The following is a 21,244-nucleotide window of genomic DNA, read 5'->3' as shown; positions in this document are numbered from 1 at the left end:
TACTCTTGGCACGAGTCGCTGAGAAGGCTGGCTAGGGGCGTGAGTTCGCTCCACCAAGCACCAAAACAGAGAAGAAAAAAAAAAAAAGGAAAAAAAGAGAGAAAGAGCAAGGGGGGGGGGAGGAAGGAAAAAAAGGGGGGGAATAGCAGACAGACACACACTTTAGATAAGGACAATTAGTCACCAGCGAGACCCTGTGGGAAGACAGGTTTAAATCAGAGGGATTTAATGAGGGTGCTCTGTGCCTTCCCTGAAGCCATGCCCTCCAGCAACTCCCGCCCCCCCTCGTGCCTAGCCCCGGTGGCTCTCTTCTTGGCTCTGTTGCTCCATCTCTTCCTTTCCTCCCAAGCTGGAGACAGGAGACCCTTGCCTGTAGACAGAGCTCCAGGTTTGAAGGAAAAGACTCTGATTCTACTTGATGTGAGCACCAAGAACCCAATCAAGACAGTCAATGAGAACTTCCTCTCTCTGCAGCTGGATCCGTCCATCATTCATGATGGCTGGCTCGATTTCTTAAGGTAAGGCAGGGGCTTCGATGGATTTTTTAAAAAAGTAACAACCCCCACCCCTTCCTATCTCCCATTCCAAAGGGGGAAGAAGAAGAAGAAGAAGAAAATAAGCCAAGCGGATCTCTCAAAGAGAAGAAAGGAGGTTTTCCTCCTCCTGGAATATTTGCTGTAAGGCTGTAACTGGTGATTGAGAAAAGCAGTGTTTTCTATTAAGATGCACATGTTTGCAATGCAGAAGGCATTTCAGAAACTTATCAGTTATGACTGAAAAAATGTTGTGCTTACATATACCCACAATTAGCCTCCCCATCTTCTGAAAAAGAAACAAGAGGGTCAGGGCAGTTATAAAAATGAAGAAAAAGTCTCGAGCAACAAAGACCCGAGAGAATGGGTGTGTGTGTGTGTGTGTGTGTGTGTGTGTGTGTATGTGAGAGAGAGAGAGAGAGAGAGCGAGAGAAAGAGCGCGTGTCTGCGTGTGTTTGTGAGTGTTCAGGCGGAGAATCGCATGAAAGTGGAATTTTCCACGTAAAGATAGTATCGTCAGTTTTCTCCCATTCCCGGACGGAAAACGAATTTAAGCAAAGGCTTGAGCGGTGGGTAAATTGGGTCGGATTTTTAAACTTTTATTTTATATATATGGTCAACTGTCGTCTCCAGACTTCAGGACTTTGTAAGACGCTTTTTTATAGACCAAATGGCCCCCCCCAGTCCCTCCTCCTCAAATCTCCTGCGGTAACTGCACAGTTTAGTTTTTCTTTAAAGAAAAAAAAAAAAAATCCTCGCTCGGGTCATGGCGTATATAAGGAGAGCGGAAAGGATTCTAGAAATACTCCGGGGATGTTTTGGAAGTCTGAACCCAGCACTGGTGGATTAGCAAACCCGGAGGTTTGTGCTCACGGACCCCCTTACCCTAGGGCTTGGAATCTAACTGTGTTCACCTTCTCCCCCCATCGTAAATGTTCAGCAGTTAGGCAACCACGATCCATTCCCATCAGGGGTAGAGTTGCAGAGTTAAAAAGAAAAGGGGTGGGGTGGGGGTGGGGGGAAGAAATCGTCTGCAATGTCGAATCCAATTGTTGAGTTTTTAAAAATTCGCTCCAAATTGGAGCCTCAGCAGTGGGTTCTCCTAAAAAGTCCTGAGCGCTCCCAGTCCCATTTCTCCTCCCTGAGGCCGCGTCCACCGCGTGTCGTGTCTTTCGTGAATATCTCTCACTCCTTGCGAAATTAGAGGTTTGCTTCTCGCGTGCGCCCGCCCCTCAGCCTTCTGAGTCTCCCCGGGTCTCTGCCCGTTCAGCGGACGCGGCAGGTAGCAGGAGGCGCAACACGCGGCGCCCCTTCCACGTGAAACAACAGTGCGTGAGGGCTGAGCTGCTGCCGCCGCCGAGGCTGTTTCGGCTGCTGCCCGTGCCCCCGGTGGGAGGGCGGGAACAGCTCCGCGCCGCCCGGTGTCCTCCTTGGAAGCTCTTCAGTGAAGCAGAGCCCGTCTCTGAGCTCGTCCCCAGGTGGGGGCAACGGGGGTTTGCCGAAATACAAGCCCCCCTTGCATTGTACTTCTTCAGCTGCGCGGACTCCTGAAGGATTCTTTTTAAAAAACCATCCTGTTCATGCCAAATGCTTGCCACAGAAAAGATTCTGGAAGGCGGCATTGGGGGAAGAAGCCGTGGCGGGGCGCATTTGCATTGGCTGTGGAGGCTTCCGGACGGTCGGTTGCTGGAAACGCCGTTTCCGCGGGGCTGGAGTCGCGCGGACGTCTTTGCCTGCCTAGGGCCCACGCGCCGCCCTGGAACGCAGTCCTGGAGTCCTCCGCCACGGGACTGCCCCGGGCGGCCGGGCTGCTTAGGCAGTCCCTGAGTGCAATCTGCGGTTGTTTTCTTCTCCCTTATTCACCGCGTTTATGATACTCTTTAGTTTCTCCATTTGGGTGTGGATTTTAAGAACCTGAACCAGCAAAGCGTTAAAAATAAATTACAGATCTGGAACTCAACAGCTGATTCCCTTAGCACTGAGCATCTGCATTACCCTTTCCGCCCCTTTCCGAAGTAGCAGCGCTTGGTTTTAAAAAAACAAAACTATTTATGGAAATCCTGAACCTAAGTAGGGGTAAATGCTGTTGTTCTGGTGCTCCTCCAGTTTCCTCCGACGCGGACGGCCCACATTTCGGCAAACTTGACTTTCCTCATCGCTTCCAAATGACCCCAAGTGTGAAGGAGAAAAGATGGAGCCCGATTCAGGGGGTGGAGAGAAGAATGATACCTTTCTGAGATCAGCCTGAATAGCTCCAGGGGTCAAAAGAGACATTGCCTTTACTGTGCAAGACAGGGATGGGAAGTATTCGCATAAAGGCAAGGATTTACCCGGGGAAGCTCTCTTGCACAGGGATTTAAGAGATGGATGCGGTTTCTACAAAGTGTTGGAAAAGGGAACTTTTAACTTTGGCATTAAAAAACAAAGAATCAACTTGACCTCAGGTGCCTGGTCTGAGAGAAAAAATACAGGTTTCACCTTCTCTACTGAGGTTGTGGTGCTCTGGGGCCGAGGAGGCAGATCTCTGGTTTCAAGTCGGAGTCCTGCGGTCCGCGCTGCGCGTCTACTTCAGGAGCGCTTTCCCCGCAGTGGCAGAACAGGGCAATTGCGCCTTAGCCCCCTGATCTCAGAAGGGCCCCCACCCTCCACCTCATACACACAGTTAACACAGTCTAACCCTCTGGAAATAAGTATATTTGGTGAGCAGCGTCGGGGTGTCTGTGGGAGGGGGCCTTGTCTGGCTGAGCGCAGGAGGCATAGCCCCCGGGGGCCGGGCAGCCAAGTGCAGGGTGGCCAGGAGCACCGGGCGCACGTGAGGCCGGAGCGGCCAGGAGCCCGTGCAGTTGGCGAGCTGGGGCGGACGCCGAGCCTTGGCCGGGTCGACCGCAGAGAGTGGGAAGAGGGCCTTAATGGGTGCTCCACGGCCTCCCGCCTCCCCTCGGGATCCTTTCTTCTCTTTCTCTGTCCCTGCAGCTCCAAGCGTCTGGTGACCTTGGCCCGGGGACTTTCGCCCGCCTTTCTGCGCTTTGGGGGCAAACGGACTGATTTCCTGCAGTTCCAGAACCTGAGGAACCCGGCGAAAAGCCGCGGGGGGCCCGGCCCGGATTACTATCTCAAAAACTACGAGGATGGTGAGAAACTTGCTTCCCATTCTTGCACGGTGGGGGAAGTTTGGGGAGTGGGAACGAGCAGTGGGTGTGTGTGTGTGGGGGGGGGGGGGCGATTTGGAGGAGAGCCTCGTAGAAGCTCCTCTGAAAAGCTGGTAGCTGCAGGCAAGGGCACACCAGTGGTGGGACTCCTGACTTGATTACGCCAAGGGGGCTCCCAGGTAAGGTAGTTCTAGTCCCCGCTGCTGGTCTTCCACTGGGCCGCTGAGTTCTGAGGCCATTAACTGATAGTCAAACCCTCTGTTAGGCTAGTCCTGTGGGGAGAAGTTGCAGTCGGTTTCTTGAAAAAATACAGGCAAGTTCATAGGTTCCAAAAGGCCAGGCTTATGTTTCATTACTAAAATTCTAGAAAAAAGTAGGTATTGTTTTTCTTATTTCTTGCTTTCCTGAGACAAGATCCAGCTTTTTTTGGAAACCCACTCTCAAGTGTTTTGGAATAATCCCTTTAAATTGGTCCCTTGTTAGAGAGGGTTTGAAAATCCCCATGGTGGGTTCTCCTTCAGACCGCCTAATCTCAGAGTCGCATTTTTTTTCATTTAAAAATGGGATTATAAATGCCAGCCTTCTTTTCTGCTAGCATCAGATGAGTTAAGTATCAGGCTTTGAAAACTACAAATCCTATTCCAGTGTGAGAAGCCAATCTTTTTAGGTATTTTAACTAGGGAAAAAATGAAAATGGTATTTTAAAAAATTTATTTAGAGCGTTTGGTGTTAATACCTATGAACGTTCTGTGTGGGTAAAGGAACATACTTTCTTCATACAGGCAAGGTAGGCATTGGTGGCTCCTCAGTCATTGAAGCTGTTTAGATTAGATAGAAGAGACATTGGTGTCCATTCTTGGACAGCTATCTCTGTCCTGCTGTTCCTTCTCATAAGTGAGCTACAGTTTTATTTTCAAAGGGTTCAGGGACAGTTTCTCAGCACTGCCTGGATTTTGTTACATCTTGTCCTTATAAATCAGGAAAACGAGGAAATGCAGTTGTATTTTCTGGGGCTTTCACTGAATGTGAATTCTAGAGAGGTATTGGGATTTATTTCAAGGGTGACTGAGAAGCCCCCCCCCCCTTTTTTAAGTGCCAGAATGGAGAAAGAGAGCAAAGAAAGCTGAGGTTTCTTCAGTTTGAAGTGTGAATAGGACTTCCTCTTTTAAAACACTTGCCAAAGTGTGTAGGTATTTCAGGCTACATCTTTTCAGAGGTAAATAAATGTCATTACCACAAAAAGTAGATTGCAAGTAGATTTTGCTGTCACTCAGCATGAAATGCTGAAAGGTAAAAGATAATCCTGAACAGCATCTTTTTTGGTAATTTGACCCAGGACCTTATAGCATACAGGGTCACTGTCAGCTCTGAGATCAGACACAAGAACGGAAAATATTAATGTTTTCCTGATGAAACGGTTCTTCTTTGAATCCATTTGAAATACTTCCTTAGTTTGTAGGAGAACTTGTAAGAGCCCCAGGAACCACTGGGGTGAAAGAAAAAATGACCATTATAAGTTATAGGAATTGGCCTTTTTCTCCCACACTTGTACCTAGAATTATATTTATGATTCACTGAGAACATGAGCTCATCTTCAAATGAAGGATACAATTTGTTTCCTTTTGTAAAAGGAGAAAGTGGGCATATCATGGGAAGAAAGGAAATTGGCAAAAGGCTGTGCCCATAAAACTTCACAGAATTAAAAAAAAAATCAGAGTTGGAAAAGATCTAAGAGATCATCTTTAATCCTCCCACCACTTCAGGGGCCAGTACAGGATTATTCCATATGGAGTCCTTTTCTTGTTTTGTCCAACCTGGCATTAAATATCTCCAGGAATAGAGTTTTCACCACTTCTGTGGGAGGGAATTCTTCTTTCCCATAGGTTTTTGCCAGCAAATTCATCCTGAGATTTCCCTTTATAAATAAAAATGTTTTGTAAATATTTATGATTACTTTTATATTTTTTAGACTTCTACATTCTAAGTAATTTCTGACCTTGGTGTGTCAGCTTCAAAAAAAAGATATCCTCATAGCTGATTTTTATCTAGACTACCTGGATTTAATTCTTTTAAAACTTTCTTTAAAGTCTGCCCTTCCAGACACTAATCTGTTTTATTGCTCCTAGCTGAACTCCTTTTGATTTATGTCTCTGTGGTAATAAGATGCTCTGAACTATATCAGTATTTGAGGCCTTAGCAGAGTTAAAGAGAGTGGGAATGACCTATTTCTGCCCTTTGATGCTTACATATTCTTAAATCACCCGTGTTGTCTTTGTTGTTGCATATTGCATTGCAGAATTCAAGGCAAAATTGTCTTTGGTATAGTCTCAGAAATTTTGAAAAATTATACTTTAGTCGTTAACTTTTCATTCACTGATAATTGTTATCATCATGAGCATCTTAAAATAATTAGGTGTTCTTAGTAAACGACATTTAAGGATAAGTACCTTATTTAAAAAAGATATACTGACTTAACCATAATGTTGTATAATAACAGAAACTCATGTGTCTTGTATTTTCCAAGTACCTTTTAAGCACTTTAATGCAACTGCATTTTCTCTTTCTAAAGCCACTGTTTATCACTTTGGGAGTTTCTTTGTTAACTTTTTAAATACACTCTATGCTTAGACAACTTAAATTTCATACAAACATGGTGATGATGGAGGAAATAAAAATTGGATTGTTCTTCATACCTTGGAATCTTAGCCTTTGCCTAACTTCCTCTCTGTTCTGTGATGTTATGCTTTACTTGCTCCCAACAAAGAAATCTTGCATTAATCTTTTGTTCGTAAGTTTATTTTGCTCCACGCTGCCCTTCTTTGTTACATATTCAGTGTGCTTTCTTTATATACCTGTCTCTTTACTGCCATAACCATATCTTTAATTAAGATGTATACCATTTATTATGCACATCAAAAGCTAGCTTAGTATTTCTAAAATGTCACATTCATTATGTCATTCTTTAAATTTTTTGTTTGTTTTTCAATTATAATTGATGTATCAATTATCAAACATGTATCAAACATGTATCATATTAGTTTCAGGTGTATCATGCCACTCTTGCTCAAAAAACTTTATTTTTAGATTGCTTACAGAAAATCTTCAAACTCTTCAACTTGGCATTCAAAGCTTTTTACATTTCAATCTCAGCTTACCTCCTATACCTTATATTTTCATATACCTTTACAACCCTAGTTGATTTCACTGTCTTCTTAAAGCACTGTTTCAACGCCATACCTTTGTTCAGCTGGTATATCTCTGCTTCGAATGCCTTTCTCTTGGCTTTGTTCACATCTCACTCCTACTCTGCCCAATTCCTCAAGGCCTATTGCAAATGCCCCTCATTTTCACAAAGTCTTTCCTGAACAGGGCATTCCATAATGGTCTCTTCTTTGTCTGGACTGTTGAAGCTTTTAACTCTTTATGCTTTTCTTTTGGCCCCTTCAGCCTTGTTTTGCTCTTTAACTTTACACACATGTTTGTTTCTTTTACCTTTCCAACTAGGATGCACATTCTTTATAAGAAGGGATAATATGTAATTATGGTGTATCCCAAAATGTCTAGTATTTTGTAAGACACATGGTAGAACTTAAGCAAATATTTTTGGATTCATAATAGGTTAAAGGCACTGTTAAAGTCACCAGGAAAATGGAGGTGACCAATGGAGAAATGAATGAATATTATATTCATTTTTCACTTTCAATGCATGTTCCCATGAAGTCTGCTCTTAATGCTTAGTTTAATGACATTCTTGATTATTTTAACCATGTATTCTTTATCTTTGGCTGTCTAAGTTGTCTTGGTTTCATGCTCTGCATTAAATCAACTTTACCACCTTGTTTAAAGCCTTGCACTCGACCCACACTATTTTTTTTATTGTATCTGTTTCTTTGCTTTTAGCTGTGCTTTTTCCTTGTTAGTGTTATGTAATTTCTATGCCTAACTTTCCAATTCCTGACTTAATAGTGCCTTTCCACAAGTTTAAATGTTGTTTTTTTTAAAATCTTCACCTCCTGAAGATTTTCTCTTCAGAGGGCTTCTAAAATCCTAAATGATGAATGTGAGTATGCTTGGTAAACTCTAAGGCCCTATACAACTATTATTATTTTTCTCCTTTCTCCAGGAACTTCTCCCAGTTTTAGTAGAGGTGAGGTAATTAGTTCTTTTTGTTTCTATATCCATTGCATTAATCAAGCGTATGACATAAGAATGGCACACCTGCCAAAATACATATTTGCCTTGAACTTATCCACCTTTCATTATCTTATTTCACAAAAATGTTTCTTAAAATTAAATTATACTTAACAAGTGTTTATTGATTATTTACTTGATGTTTAGTTTCATGCTGGACAAAGAATGGCAAAATATCAAATAAATAAAAGATACTGTCCTAAATCACCATTAGAATGCAATATGAAAAATAATAGTGAAAACTGCTACATGAAAGATCTACTAATCACTGTTAAAATAAATAGAGGAAACGTTAAGGTTAAACAGAATATTTGCATAACCTCCATAATATTTATTAACTAACTATTGTGGTCGTTTTAGCATATGTCCTCAAATTCTTTACTGCTCCCTCTAGGATATGGTGATTGACTTCTCTCCTCTTGAGTATAGACTGGCTTTAATGACTTGCTTCTTAAAGAAGAGAATCTGTACAGGGGAAAATGTTAACTTTATTTTGGAGAAACTGGCAGACATTATTTCAGCAAAGTGATCAAGGTTAACACCAGCAGATAAGTCATGTTGACATCATGTATTTCATGATATGATGTGATGAGAAGGGCACTTCACCTTTGTGATATTGTTTCCTCAAATCCATAACTCTCTGTAAATCTGAGAAAATGCTAGTAAAACCCAAATTGAAGGGCACTATAAAATACCTGACCTGACCCTTCAAAATACACTGTTCCTTTTGTCAATGAACAAACAACTTAAATGAGAAAATATTACAGATAAGACTGAAGAGTAACCCAAAGATAATATGTAATAGAGTGCTAAGTAGAACATAATAGTTTGCCAAGGTATAACAGTAAAAGTACAGATGAATACTGGCCAGACTTAGATGGGAGTTAGGTTGGGCCTTTTCAAAGATAGATGGATACTAGAGGAAGAGATGAAAAGAAAGGACATTCAAATTCAAAGGGAAAAGCATGAACCAAAGCCTAAGTATGTGTTTGGGCATTAAAGAGAGCATCTTGGCTTCAGAGCAGGTACATGTTAGAAACACTTAATTACATGTTAGAAATTATCTTAGTTCATGTTGCTAGAACCATGTCAATTTTTTATAGAAGCCCATTTGCACATTTTTGTTAATTCAGAAATGTTTATTATTTTAAAAATATATATAAAAGTAAAGTGCATGTTAGAAATACTAAGAAAAGCTGATATTTCTAGAATTATGCTTAAATTGGGTTTTAAAAAGTTTTATTTCTATTAGCTCCAAAATATGTAATTAAAAAAGAAGGAAGCACAGGTGTAAAAATAAATGTTGATTGAATAAATCCAATTCAGATTATGAGAATCTTGCATTTTAGGCATAGTAAAATGGAATTGGCCCTATAGGAAAATAGAGTCCATTTTAAGTTCTTTTACTCCAGTGGAGAGGAGGAGAATATTTTCAACCTGATCAGTGATCTTCCCCTCTCCCATTGTCCTCATCTAATCACTGCACACATTTATGTACTCTAACTACTGTGTTATAATTGCACTTGGTGAGATTTGAGTTATGAAGTATGTTTGAAAGATATTTTATTTATTCGTTTTTAAAGAGAGGGGAAGGAGGTGAGAAAGAGAGAGATAGAAACAATAATGTGTGGTTAGCTCTTGTGGGCCCCCAACTGTGGACCTGGCCCACAACCCAGGCATGTGCCCTGACTTGGAATCGAACAGGCAACCCTTTGGTTTGCAGGCTGACATTCAATCCACTAAGCCACACCAGCCAGGGCTGAAAGATAATTTAAAATTGAATTATGAGGACTTCTGGTCAAGATGGTGGCATGGGTAAACATGACTCGCCTCCTTGCACAACTACAGCAAAATTACAACTGAAATATAGAACAACTATCACTCAGAACAGTCAGAAATTGAGTTGAATGGAAGTCTGACAACTATGGAATTAAACAAACCACATCCATCTAGACTGCTAGGAGGGGTGGAGATGCAGAAAGGGCTGGTCTCACATCCACATATGGTGGATAAAAATGAGGGAGGGATATCTTGGGACCGAGGAGTCCCAGCCCCACACCAGGCCCCTCCAGCCCAGCATTCCAGTGTCAGGAAAATAAGTCCCTATAACTTCTGGCTGCAAAACCAGTGGAGATTGAGTTGGTGGAATAAATTGCTCGAGTCCCAAGCAGTTCCTTTTAAAGAACCCACACATGGACTTACCCAGATTCACTTTCTTTGAGCTCCAGCACTGGGGTAGCAGCTTGAAAGGTACCAGTGGCATACAGGGAGGAAGTGAAGTGTCTGGTATCAGGGTGAGAGCTGGAAGACAGCTACAGACCATGTTGGAGCACTACCACCATGCCCCTGCACAGCCGAACCTCCCTGGAGTATGGCGGTTTGTAATCAGTGGTCACAGCCAATCCTTGCCGCTGATTGACCTGGGTAAATCCTTCCCATTGACCTGTTAATGGCAATCGAGGCTCAAATACAAGAGGAGGGTGTATTCAGCTCACATGAAAGGTATACCTTGAGTACCCAGTTTGGGTGATAGGGGAAGCTGGGCCATGGGACCCTACAGGACACTTACTATATTAGGCCATGCTACCAAGACAGGAAGTCATAGTTCTACCTAAAACATAGGAATAAATACAGGGGGGCTGCTGAAATGAGCAGACAAAGAAACATGGTCCGAATGAAAGAATAGATCAAAACTCCAGAAAAAGAGCTATACAAAATGGAAATAAGCAACCTATCAGATGCAGAGTTCAAAACACTGTTTATAAGGATGCTCAAGGAACTTATTGAGGACCTCAACAGCATAAAAAACACCCAATCAGAAATGAATGCTACACATTGAAATAAAGAACAATTTACAGGGAAGCAACAGTAGAGTTGAATCAAAAGATTTGGAACATAAGGAAGCAAAATACAACCAATCAGAACAGCAAGAAGAAAAAAAGAATAAATAAAATGAAGCTAGTGTAAGCAGCCTGCTGGACATCTTCAAGCATACCAACATTTGCATCATGGGGGTGCCAGAAGGAGAAGAGAAACAGCAAGAAATTGGAAATCTGTTTGAAAAAATAAAGAAAACTTTCCTAATTTGGTAACAGAAATAGACATGCAAGTCCAGGAAGCACAGAGAATCCCAAGCAAGATGGATGCAAAGAGGCCCACTCCAAGGCACATCATAATTAAAATGCCAAAAGTTAAAGAGATATCTTAAAAGCAACAAGAGAGAAGAAGTTAGTTACCGGGAGGGGAGTTCCCATAAGACTATCAGCTGATTTGCCAAAAGGAACTTTCCAGGTTAGATGGGATTGGCAAGAAATATTCAAAGTCATGAAAAGCAGGGACCTATATCCAAGTTTGGTCTACCCAGCAAAGATATCATTTAGAATTGAAGGGCAGATAAAGAGCTTCCCAGACAAAAAACTAAAGGCGTTCATCACCAAACCATTATTATATGAAATATTAAAAGGACTTATTTAAGAAAAAGAAGATCAAAACTATGAACAATAAAATGGTAATAAATAGATATCTATCAATAATTGAATCTAAAAAACAAAAACTAAGCAAACAAGGAGAAAGACAGAATCATGGTTACAGAGAGCATTTTGATCATTGTTAGATGGGAGGGGGATATGGACAAATGGGTGAAAAGGTGAGGAGATTAAGAAGAATGAATAGGTAGTTACAGAATAGCCATGAGGATGTAAAATAGAGTATAGAAAATGGAATAGCCAAAGAACTTATATGCATGTTCCATGGACATGAACAATGGTGTAGAGATTGCCTGAGGGAGTGGGGGCTACTGCGTGGAGGGGGGCAACAGGAGAAAAACTGAGACCACTGTAAAAATATAATCAATAAGATATAATTAAAAAGTAAAATTATTAATTTGATTCTTATATTACAGGGTATATAAAATAAAGTTTTAGAATTTGCTTGATAATTTTTGTGTTATCCTTCTTTTATAGTATAAAAATAGCCTAGTATTTTATTATATCCAATCACTTGTGAATTTGCTTGTTGAACAGGCATCTAGTTCCAGGTTCCTCTTTGACACTGAGGCTGGGAAGATGAATGAGGCCCAGGGACTATTGTCATATTACACACAACTGACCTCCTGTCACTTATGCAGCATCAACCAAAAGCAGTTTCTGGAGATTTGTAGGTCCAAGAAAAGCCTCCATTTCAACTTTGTCATTTGGCATTTATGATTTGTCTGCCAGCAACTTTAAGATTTGATACAATTTAATACTGTGTTAAAGAATGTACTTTCTGTAATATTTGAAATATGGTAACCAGGTCCTGAGTGCTGGCTAGCTGCAGCTCACTGTACCCTTGTGAACTTGAATGTGGTATCTCACAAAGATATAATCATCGTGTCGTTTAGTCAAAATTTAGTCATTTGGCCATCTGTAGAGAAGAGATTAGAATACTCTGATCTATTGCTTGTAAAGGTGGCTTAATTAATTTCAGTGAAACAAAAAAGTCCAGTAAACAAAACTTTCAGCCTAATTTATATAGTTATCACTTGGTCATTGGTAATTCACACACAGTTATATGTTTCTGTGTAACGCAAATTGTGCTACTGTTGCCAATACCAAATATCATTATTTGTCTTGCCAAATTTGTTTAAATTCTCTCTCCCATTCTCCCAAGCACTTCTTTTGTGATGGGTACCTCATAAAGAAAAGAAGGTTTTTTCAAAATTCCCCTGGCCTGTCTGTTTAGTCTGCCAGTCACATGGCCTGGGCTCTTGGAGTCAGGAGCCTCTCCTGAGAATCCTTCATCAAAATGGATTAGATGTTAAGAATCTTAACTTCAGTGCTTCCTATGCCTTAATCAAGTTTTCAGCTGTCTCAGTCTGAGACTGTGTGTGTGTGTGTGTGTGTGTGTGTGTGTGTGTGGTGAGGGGTGGGAGGGTAGAGGGGAAGAGTGGAAGGAGGGCGGTAGAGAAAGAGAATATGAATATATGAACATGAGAGAATTTGGTGTGTTTTATTTCTTGCACTCATTCATGGATGGTGATATAGGCAAAGTAAAAACATTTTTAGACTAGCAGCTGGTGCTGTAGAAGGTAGAGAGACTTTTTTTTAACTCCTTTATCCTTTGATTTCATGGTCAGATTGAGTTGGGGTCAACTCTGTTTAGTTTTCTTCACTTTCATAGAGTGAAAAACTATAATTTTGCTTAATTTTTTAAATGTTTTTTGATTATAAACTGTATCCAAATAGTGCTAGATATTGTGGCTACCTTTATTCCAAGAGGAATAAAACATGAACTGTACTATCAAAGTGCTCTGGTATTACATATTCAACAGAATTTCACAGTGGTCTCTAGTACCACCGCTCTACTTTAGACTAATTTTTGCCTAGTCCCTCTGTTAGTATGATAACCTCCACCTTGAACACTCACTTTCCCTCTTGAATTAAAAATTTTGCTTGTCCTTCATGCTCTACCCAAGTTCCCTCTTTCATTAAGCCTTCTGCTAAGCCAATCTCCATTAATCCCCCTTCATTTTCTAAATTTTTCTGAAATTCTTTTCTGAATACTTGATTCAATTTGGCGCAAGTGCCCCTGAATGTATGTTTGATTGACTTAAACAGACAATTTTTGTCTCTAGGAATTTACAATCAAAACACACTGGCATTGACATGCACATAAAATCCATATAGAGATAATCATCATCACAATGCATAGAACAGACACATTAAGTCAAACAAAGTATGTTATTTACAAACCTTAATGCACATGTTTTGCTTTTTGTGTGGCAAAGAATGAAGAATGAAAAATATAAGCTACATATTTAGAAAAGATGGGGATACATATTTGTATCTATATGTTTGCATTGAAGGAGTTGCAAATTAAATCAGTACCTTATTTTCACTTACTCTGGAAAGGCAAAAACACCTTGAAGGATGGAAGGAGAAATTGCAAAGCTATGAAAAGGTAAATTGCCCAGATTTGGGGCATTATTCTGAAATACTATGGAAGAATAGATGTTTTTTCCTCAGCTTAATAATAGTAATAATATAATAATATTACCTAACATTATTGAGTGCTTATGTGCCAAGTAATATTTTAAGCAATTTATGTGAATTAACACATTTAATTCTCTTAGCAACCCTGTGAGGAAAGTAGTTTTGAGGAAATGGAGATAGAGTGGTTAAGTAGCTTGCCCAAGACCACCCAGTTAATGCAGTGTGAAATGGACTCAGTGACATCTTTCATTAAACCTGCCGGCTTACATGGAGCCTCCACTATGAACTTCATAAGGAGACTTTGGTATTAGTTTCAGGTTTGTTTCTTTTTTTGAGTTTCAGTTCTTTACTAATTAAACATATGCCATTGGGGAAATTGTTCATGCTCCTGAAGCCTTCTTTAACTGTGAAATAGCATTGACTATGTTGTGTACATGTAGTATCTAATTGTAAAATTCTACTAGTTAAAGATTTCCTCAGACACACAAGACATGCGGGAAATAATAGCAATGAAAACAAGATAGGATATTTTCAAAGGTTAAAGGATGTACAAGTAGTAAGAGCCATAGGAATTCAGAGCAGGGGGGTGAATGAGAGCTGGCATAGTTAGTTACAGGTTGCCTAGGAGGAGGGATCTTGACCTGGCCTTAAGGGTGAATAATAATATTACTAATAATAGCCCCTATTGAGCAATTCTGTGTTTGACATATGTACCTCCTTTAATTCTTTTTCTTTTTCCTTTTTTTACCTCTTAATTCTTAAATCAATCTGATGAGAAATGTGTGCATATGGAGAAACTTAGACTCAGAAAAGCTATGTGACTTGTTCATACAGTCACATAGCAAGTTCATACAGATGAATAGTTGGTAGAACCAGGATTAGAACCCAGTCTTATCCTCTCTTCACTGTGCTTCAGAAAGAGAGGAATCCAGTCTTTGATTCATTATTTCATTTTTTTCATCTATTCATTTATTAGGCACTCAAAAGCCCTATACTAAGCATTATGGAGCATTAAAAAAATATGTGCCATGTCCTATGAGGATATTTAAAGATCTTGTGGGTCAGGACACAAAATAGTTGTTATGTAAAAACAATGAAATAATCACAGAGAGACATAAGAACAACTGAAAGACATGGTTGTCACACTTTATGACATGGTGAAAGAATAGAACATCAACTGGTCTAGTGTCAGATAGAACTTACTAGTTTCTCTGGGAAAGAGGTATATTTAGAAGATAATAATAGAAATGAATCAACAGTGTTATTGAGGTAGGGGAAATGGCAGGAAAAAAAACAAGAATATTTGAAAAAGTTGTTAGAAGTTACCATCAAATTGTTGGGCATTTTTAGAATTACTTTATTTTTTTAAATGTATAAACTGGAACCATACTCTACCTTCTTCCTTCAAGTTCTAAGCCCAGTGAAACTTTGTGGAGGGTAAAGGGAACTGATAAAGGTGAGGTTTCAAGAAAACCCTTCTTTCATTCCTCTCTCCATTATCTTTCTTCTTGAACTGAGTTTGTTAAATTTACGTAGAGAACACACTTATAGCCACTTCAACTGAAGAAACCAGGAGCAAAGAGGTTATATGTTTTACACAAAGTCTTAGGGGTTATTTAAGTAACTGACTAGTAAGTGGTAGAGCTATGGTTGGGACCATGATAGTCTTACTCCAAAGCTGATTATCACCACATCCCCTAACAACATCACAGAACAGTTTTCCTCATTTGTCTACCAACACAGCTTCAAAGCTCTTTCCTCTAGGGGTTTATATTAGGTTGAGTCTGACTTGAAAGTTTGAGAATGGGGCTAAATGAAAACTATTATTATTTTTTCCTTGTGGCTATTTCCAACTGGTTTGGGCACTCATCACCTTACACCTATTCTGTCATCTCTCTCTCAGGAAAGTGGGTTCCCTGTACCCAGTCTTTCTCTATCCTGCTGCCCGATTAATCTTTCTGAAGCTATCTGTCCTCCTGTGACTGCCCATCTAGAAACCTTCAGTGACATCCCTTGTCTGCTAACTCAAGTCCCTTTCACTCTTCTCCAGCTTTCCAAAGCTCTAGAGTCAGCCCACCATCCTTGCCCAGCTTGTTCTCTCCTCCTACCAACAGGAACCTGGGTCTAGTCACAAATGGTGTAGCTTCCTGTCATAAAGCTACTCTCTGCCATTGTCTTAATTTCTAACCCTTTGAATTCCCCACATCCTTTTGCCCACTTCCTAACCATTTCTGAATTCTTTCTCTTTCAAAGTCCAGCTCAGAATTGTCCCCCTCTATGAATTCTTCACATCTCAGCTCAAAGTGATCTCCTTCCCTCCCTCCCTTCCTTTCTTTTCCTCCCTTCCCTTCCTTCCTTCCTTCCTTCCTTCCTTCCTTCCTTCCTTCCTTCCTTCCTTCCTTCCTTCCTTCCTTCCTTCCTTCCTTCCTTCCTTCCTTTTCTTTCTTTCACCTGAATTTCTAAGGTACTCGTCTAAAAATCACTTTTTTGGCCATTTTCATATTCCCTCTTATGTTTTCAGGTATCTTTTTGTGTATGTTCATGTAGACTTGGCTCTACTCCTAGGTAATTGTGAGGGTAATGATTATATCATTTCTCTTTTTTCCCACCTCTAATAGAGTGCCTTTTGCATAGTAGCTGTTCTGTAGATACTTGTTGACTGATTATTTGCCATTTATCTGATAGCTTATTATGCTAAAAGGAATAACCTCTTTTCCATTCATTGTTTTTGCTTTTAAAAAATTTATAGGATTATTTCTGGTTAATGCTTAACTTTTTAAAAATTTTGAAACATATTTTGAAAAATTTATGTTTTTTATTGTATTAATTACCAGTGTAATGCATGTTCATTAATACACATTTAATAATACCTATATTAGTAAACCTCAATCTCATTCCATACCACTTACAACAATTACACATGTTTCTTTTCAGGCCTTTGTCTATATATACAGATGTATATAAGTTTTTAAATACATAAGTGAGATTATATTGTTGTACAACTTGCTTATCTAGATAACCTTTTTTCTTTTTCTTTTTTTTTTAGTAATTACAGTCTGTTTCTCAGTGGCTACAGAATAATCCATGTATGAGTGAGCTCTAATTTAACCATTATCTCTAATGTCTCTCATTAGTACTTTTTAGCAAGCACCTCTCTGTTTGCTATTTGTCTATAGTTTCTAATAAAGCAATGCTGTAGTGTTGTATTTATTTTTCCAAATTGGAACTTGATATAAATTATTTATTTCCCCTAACATCTTTTTAAATATGCTTATCCATTTTAATCCTTGTAGCTATAATATTTTCTTTGAACAAATGTCAAGAAAAGAGCCACAGCAAAACTAATGTTGTGCATCATGGTATGGTTTCCTTTAGTAAAACAAGAGGTTTGTAAAATTTTGGATACAGAGGGAAAGTGACACTAAAAGTATTTTTGCCTTTTTATGCAAACAGTATATCACTGTATGATTTGAGAGACATCCTAGCTGAGGATTTCTTGATTCTCTCAGAATTTCATTCATCTTGTTAAAGCTGCTTTGTGAATTTGAATACTAGTTAGCTGAAAAAGAGAGTTATAAAAAAGACCTGGCATATGTTTTGTAAAAAATGACAAGGTAGTCATTTTTTAATAGCTCCTTAATCAGTTGTTTGCAGGAGAAAAATAATTACACTTTATATTTGTAATGTTCTTTAAAAATGTTCTGATCCCCACAGAAACTGTGTATAGTTAGTCTTATTTTAAATGTTGGCATTCCCACTTTATAAATGAGAAAACGAATTCAAAGAAGTTGTTCAGAGTAACATGACGGTAAGTGGCATAGCTGGAATTAGAACTCAATGCCTCTGCCCTCAAGCCTAAAACTTTTAAAAGAGGTATCACAGCTAATAATCCCTTCACTCTATTGCAATGAACCAGGTAGGTACTGTTGCTCTTTGGTAATTGGGCCAATCTGCAACAGGTTCTCTGGGAAGCTAGAATGGGTTTTTCTGAGAGGCCATTTTGTTTGTAGGTGTGTTGGGGTCCATTTTAGTCCCAGATTCTTGTATCTTTTCGAACTGTTCTTCATTGACAAACTCTTTAACAGGTCATAAAATTTAATTTTTGGAGATCTAGCACCTGAATCCCAGACTCCCTTAAGACTGGGCCCCATTCTCAGGATGAAGTTAGAATTAGCCCAAAGAATGGGATGGAGAGGACTTTGAGAGCACTGGTGGGAGGCCACTGTCATTGAGGAGACTTCCAACAAAGAATTTCAAATCCTTTTAAACGCAGACATTCATTAGCTGTAAGTGCACCCAGTGAAAGGGAGGAGGAGTCTGTTTCATCTACCATGGAGGAGGCCCAGAAGGGGTAAGCAGAAGAGCTGGAAATGGAATGTGAGCTTTTTGGTGACATAGTCACTGAACCATGCACACTTAAAAAAAATGGAATCACCACTGAGATAAATTTTTGCCTTAATAGGTATGCTGTTTCCATCTGGGTGTTTATTTCCTTCCAATTGTTGAAAAGCCAGGTTGTGGGACTTACTTGCTTGGCCATTATGAATCCCCTTGGAAGGATAGACTCAGGTTAAATCCAGTGAGGTATAGATTCAAAAGGGACTGCTTACAGGCCAGGCTTAGCCAAGTTAAAATCCGTGGGTGAAACTAAACATGTAACCTAAAACTATTAGAAAAATAAGTGCTATTGTTTCATAGAACATTTGTAGAAGCAAATAAATGACACCGCAGTCTGAAGGTCAGGATTTTCAACAACTTGTAGCAGAAAACTTAAACTTATTAAATGTCTTCACTAGGGGTTTTTGTGTTACTGGATGACTGAGGTCTTTTGTTTTTTCTGTTTCCTTATGGCAATGAAGTTGAAATTTAGCAAGCTTTCAAAATGAAATTTCTCATAGAAGTTATAACCACAAGTTTTAAGTTTTCATCACCTAAATGTGGAACAGAACGACTGAAAACTTTGGGGGAGGGGAAAAGAGAGTTGAGGACACATGTGGTGTGTATCAAGAATCAGTGTAAATCAGGAAGGTGTGGTAAGGGGGATTTCCTGTGTTACAGAACTGCTGAAATAGTGCTCCCCCACCCTCCATCAACACATTCCAGATGAAGGTGCTGGCCTTTACTGACACCTTGCAGAGATGGGTTGCCCTCGCCTGACACACTGTAGTTTCCTTGAAGGTTTAATCAACAGTTTGCTGCTAGGAAAAACGCATCCTGTGGATAATGTGTTCTTTGATTGTGTCCTTTCTTTTGTGCCTCATGTGTTTGGCAGGTATCAACCTGTAAGATGGGCCAGCCCAGTACGTGTGAGCCTACTGTAGGATAATTTATTTCCAGGTTTCCAAGTATGATAACAACTACGAAACATTGAGCACTTACACATCCCAAGTACTGAGCCATAAGCTTTTCAAAGATTATCAGATTTTCTCTTCACAACCCCATGAGGCCGGTACTATTAAGTGTCCCATTTGATAGAAGGAGTTAGTCAGTGGGGAGGCTTTAAAAAATATTGGGTGCTACTCCAGTTAAGTAAATCTCTGGAGTATAGCTGAGGCATTGAGATTAAAAAAGTTTGCCCAGGTGTTTCTAAACTGGACAACCAGGGTAAGAATCTCTGGGTGAAGTGATTTGTGTGAGGTACCCCTGCTGGTCTGTTGTGGAGTTAATTCTAGACAGTCTGAATCTAGAGCCCAGGCATAGTCAACTCTACTGTAGTGCCACCTAAACTTTAATGTTTATGTGAATCACCTGGGGAATCTATTTAAAACGGAGATTCAGCATTTCTAACAAACTCCTAGGTCTTGCCCATACCACTGGTCTGGGGACCATACTTGGAGTAGCAGGCTTTGCTACTGATATTAATATTAGTACCTATGATAGCCAAAAGGGGAAAATGTTCACTGAAAGGCAGCAAGCAGCCAGAGGGAGCTGGGAGGGGCTGCTTATCTATTTTACTTTAGTGATGATGGCAGGAATCATGGGTTGGTTATATAAACTCTCAGTGTTTTACGAGGGCTAAATAACCTGTTTCAGAGTGTTTCTTTGTTCCTGAGAACCGTTGGAACTTTAAGACTGGCAAAACCAGTAGAATTTCACTTACTTAGGTGTTTTCATCTGTTGGGTAGAGATGTGGGTTGTAATTGTTAAATTCGTCAGCTTTCAAAACCCTTAATGGAAAAAAAGTACAGTAAAGATTACATTAAAAAAAAAAGGCTTTCCTCCTTTTTTTCCAGGGATGCTGCAACAGGAGTTAAGACAGATGAGAAATTACAAGAAATTGATGGATTTTTAATGAAATATTTTAATAACTATTAAGCATCTGCTATATAACATTTTGTTAACATTGCAGTATCTTCTGTCTATAGGATACCAAAATGAATGGGATATAGTCCTTGCTCTGATAGAACTCACACTATAATGGGGGAAAAATGTCAAAATAGATAATATTATGGTAGAAATATGAATAGACAGATTACAGAGAAAGGCGGTAAGCTTTACCTGAAGACTTTATAGGTGTGACCAAATTTACTCATTATTTCTGATTGTTGAGATTTCTTAAAGTTTCCTCTGTATTACAGAATGGTTTTATAATTTGAGATTAAGGCTCCAGGTGGTTCTTATCAATTATATGCATGAAAAAAATTGAGATTAAGTGTATCTTCTGGAAACAGCAATAGCAGTAACATTGTCAGCCTACATTTACTGAGCATTTCCAAGGTGCTACAAGCATGGTCTCATTTAATCATTTTTTAAAGTATATTTTCTTGATTATGCTATTACAGTTGTCCCAATTTTTCCCCCTTTGCCCACGTCTGGCTGGTAGCCCCTTCCCTCCAGCAATCCCCCCTATACCCTTACTTCATGTCCATGGATCATACATACAAGTTCTTTGGCTTCTCCATTTCCTATATTATTCTTTATTTTTTTTATTTTCTTATTTTAAAATCATGTTTATTCTATTACAGTTGTCTCAATTTTTCTCCCTTTGCCTCCTCCACGCATCCCACCCTGTCCCCCTCTCCCACAGTCAATTCTCACTCTGTTGTCCATGTCCATGGGTCTTTCATGCATGTTCTTTGTTTAGTCCCTTCTCCTTCTTTCCACCATTGTCCTCCTTCCCCATCCCCTCTGGTCACTTTCAGTCTGCTTCATGTTTCCTTGCCTGTGGTTTATTTTGTTCATTAGTTTATTTTGTTGAATAGATTGCACTTATAGGTGAGATCATATGGTATTTGTATTTCACTGACTGGCTTATTTCACTTAGCATAATATTCTCCAGTTCCATCCATGTTGTTGCAAAAGGTAGGAGTTCTTTTCTTCTTTCTTTCTTTTTTTAATAGATTGATTTTATTTTTATTTTTTTAAATATCAAGACCCATTGTAAAATATTAAAAAATTT

The 21,244-nt window shown here is 39.5% G+C and overlaps 1 protein-coding gene across 3 annotated transcripts in view; it reads left to right on the top strand.

The window, feature by feature from the left end:
• The first annotated feature begins 228 nt into the window (after positions 1 to 228).
• Positions 229 to 21,244, top strand: part of HPSE2 (heparanase 2 (inactive)) — a 650,239-nt gene continuing 629,223 nt past the window's right edge. For all 3 annotated transcript variants that reach the window (XM_054581334.1, XM_054581333.1, XM_054581332.1), the window contains exons 1-2: positions 229 to 518; positions 3,507 to 3,664. In XM_054581334.1, coding sequence (XP_054437309.1) covers positions 229 to 518; positions 3,507 to 3,664 — 448 coding nt within the window. The remainder of the gene's footprint in view (positions 519 to 3,506; positions 3,665 to 21,244) is intronic.

Source organism: Pteronotus mesoamericanus, unplaced genomic scaffold, assembly GCF_021234165.1.
Source record: "Pteronotus mesoamericanus isolate MK-2021 breed Mesoamerican mustached bat unplaced genomic scaffold, CSHL_Meso_final contig_657, whole genome shotgun sequence".
Lineage (NCBI taxonomy): Eukaryota > Metazoa > Chordata > Mammalia > Chiroptera > Mormoopidae > Pteronotus > Pteronotus mesoamericanus.
This window is presented reverse-complemented; position numbering and strand designations above follow the sequence as displayed.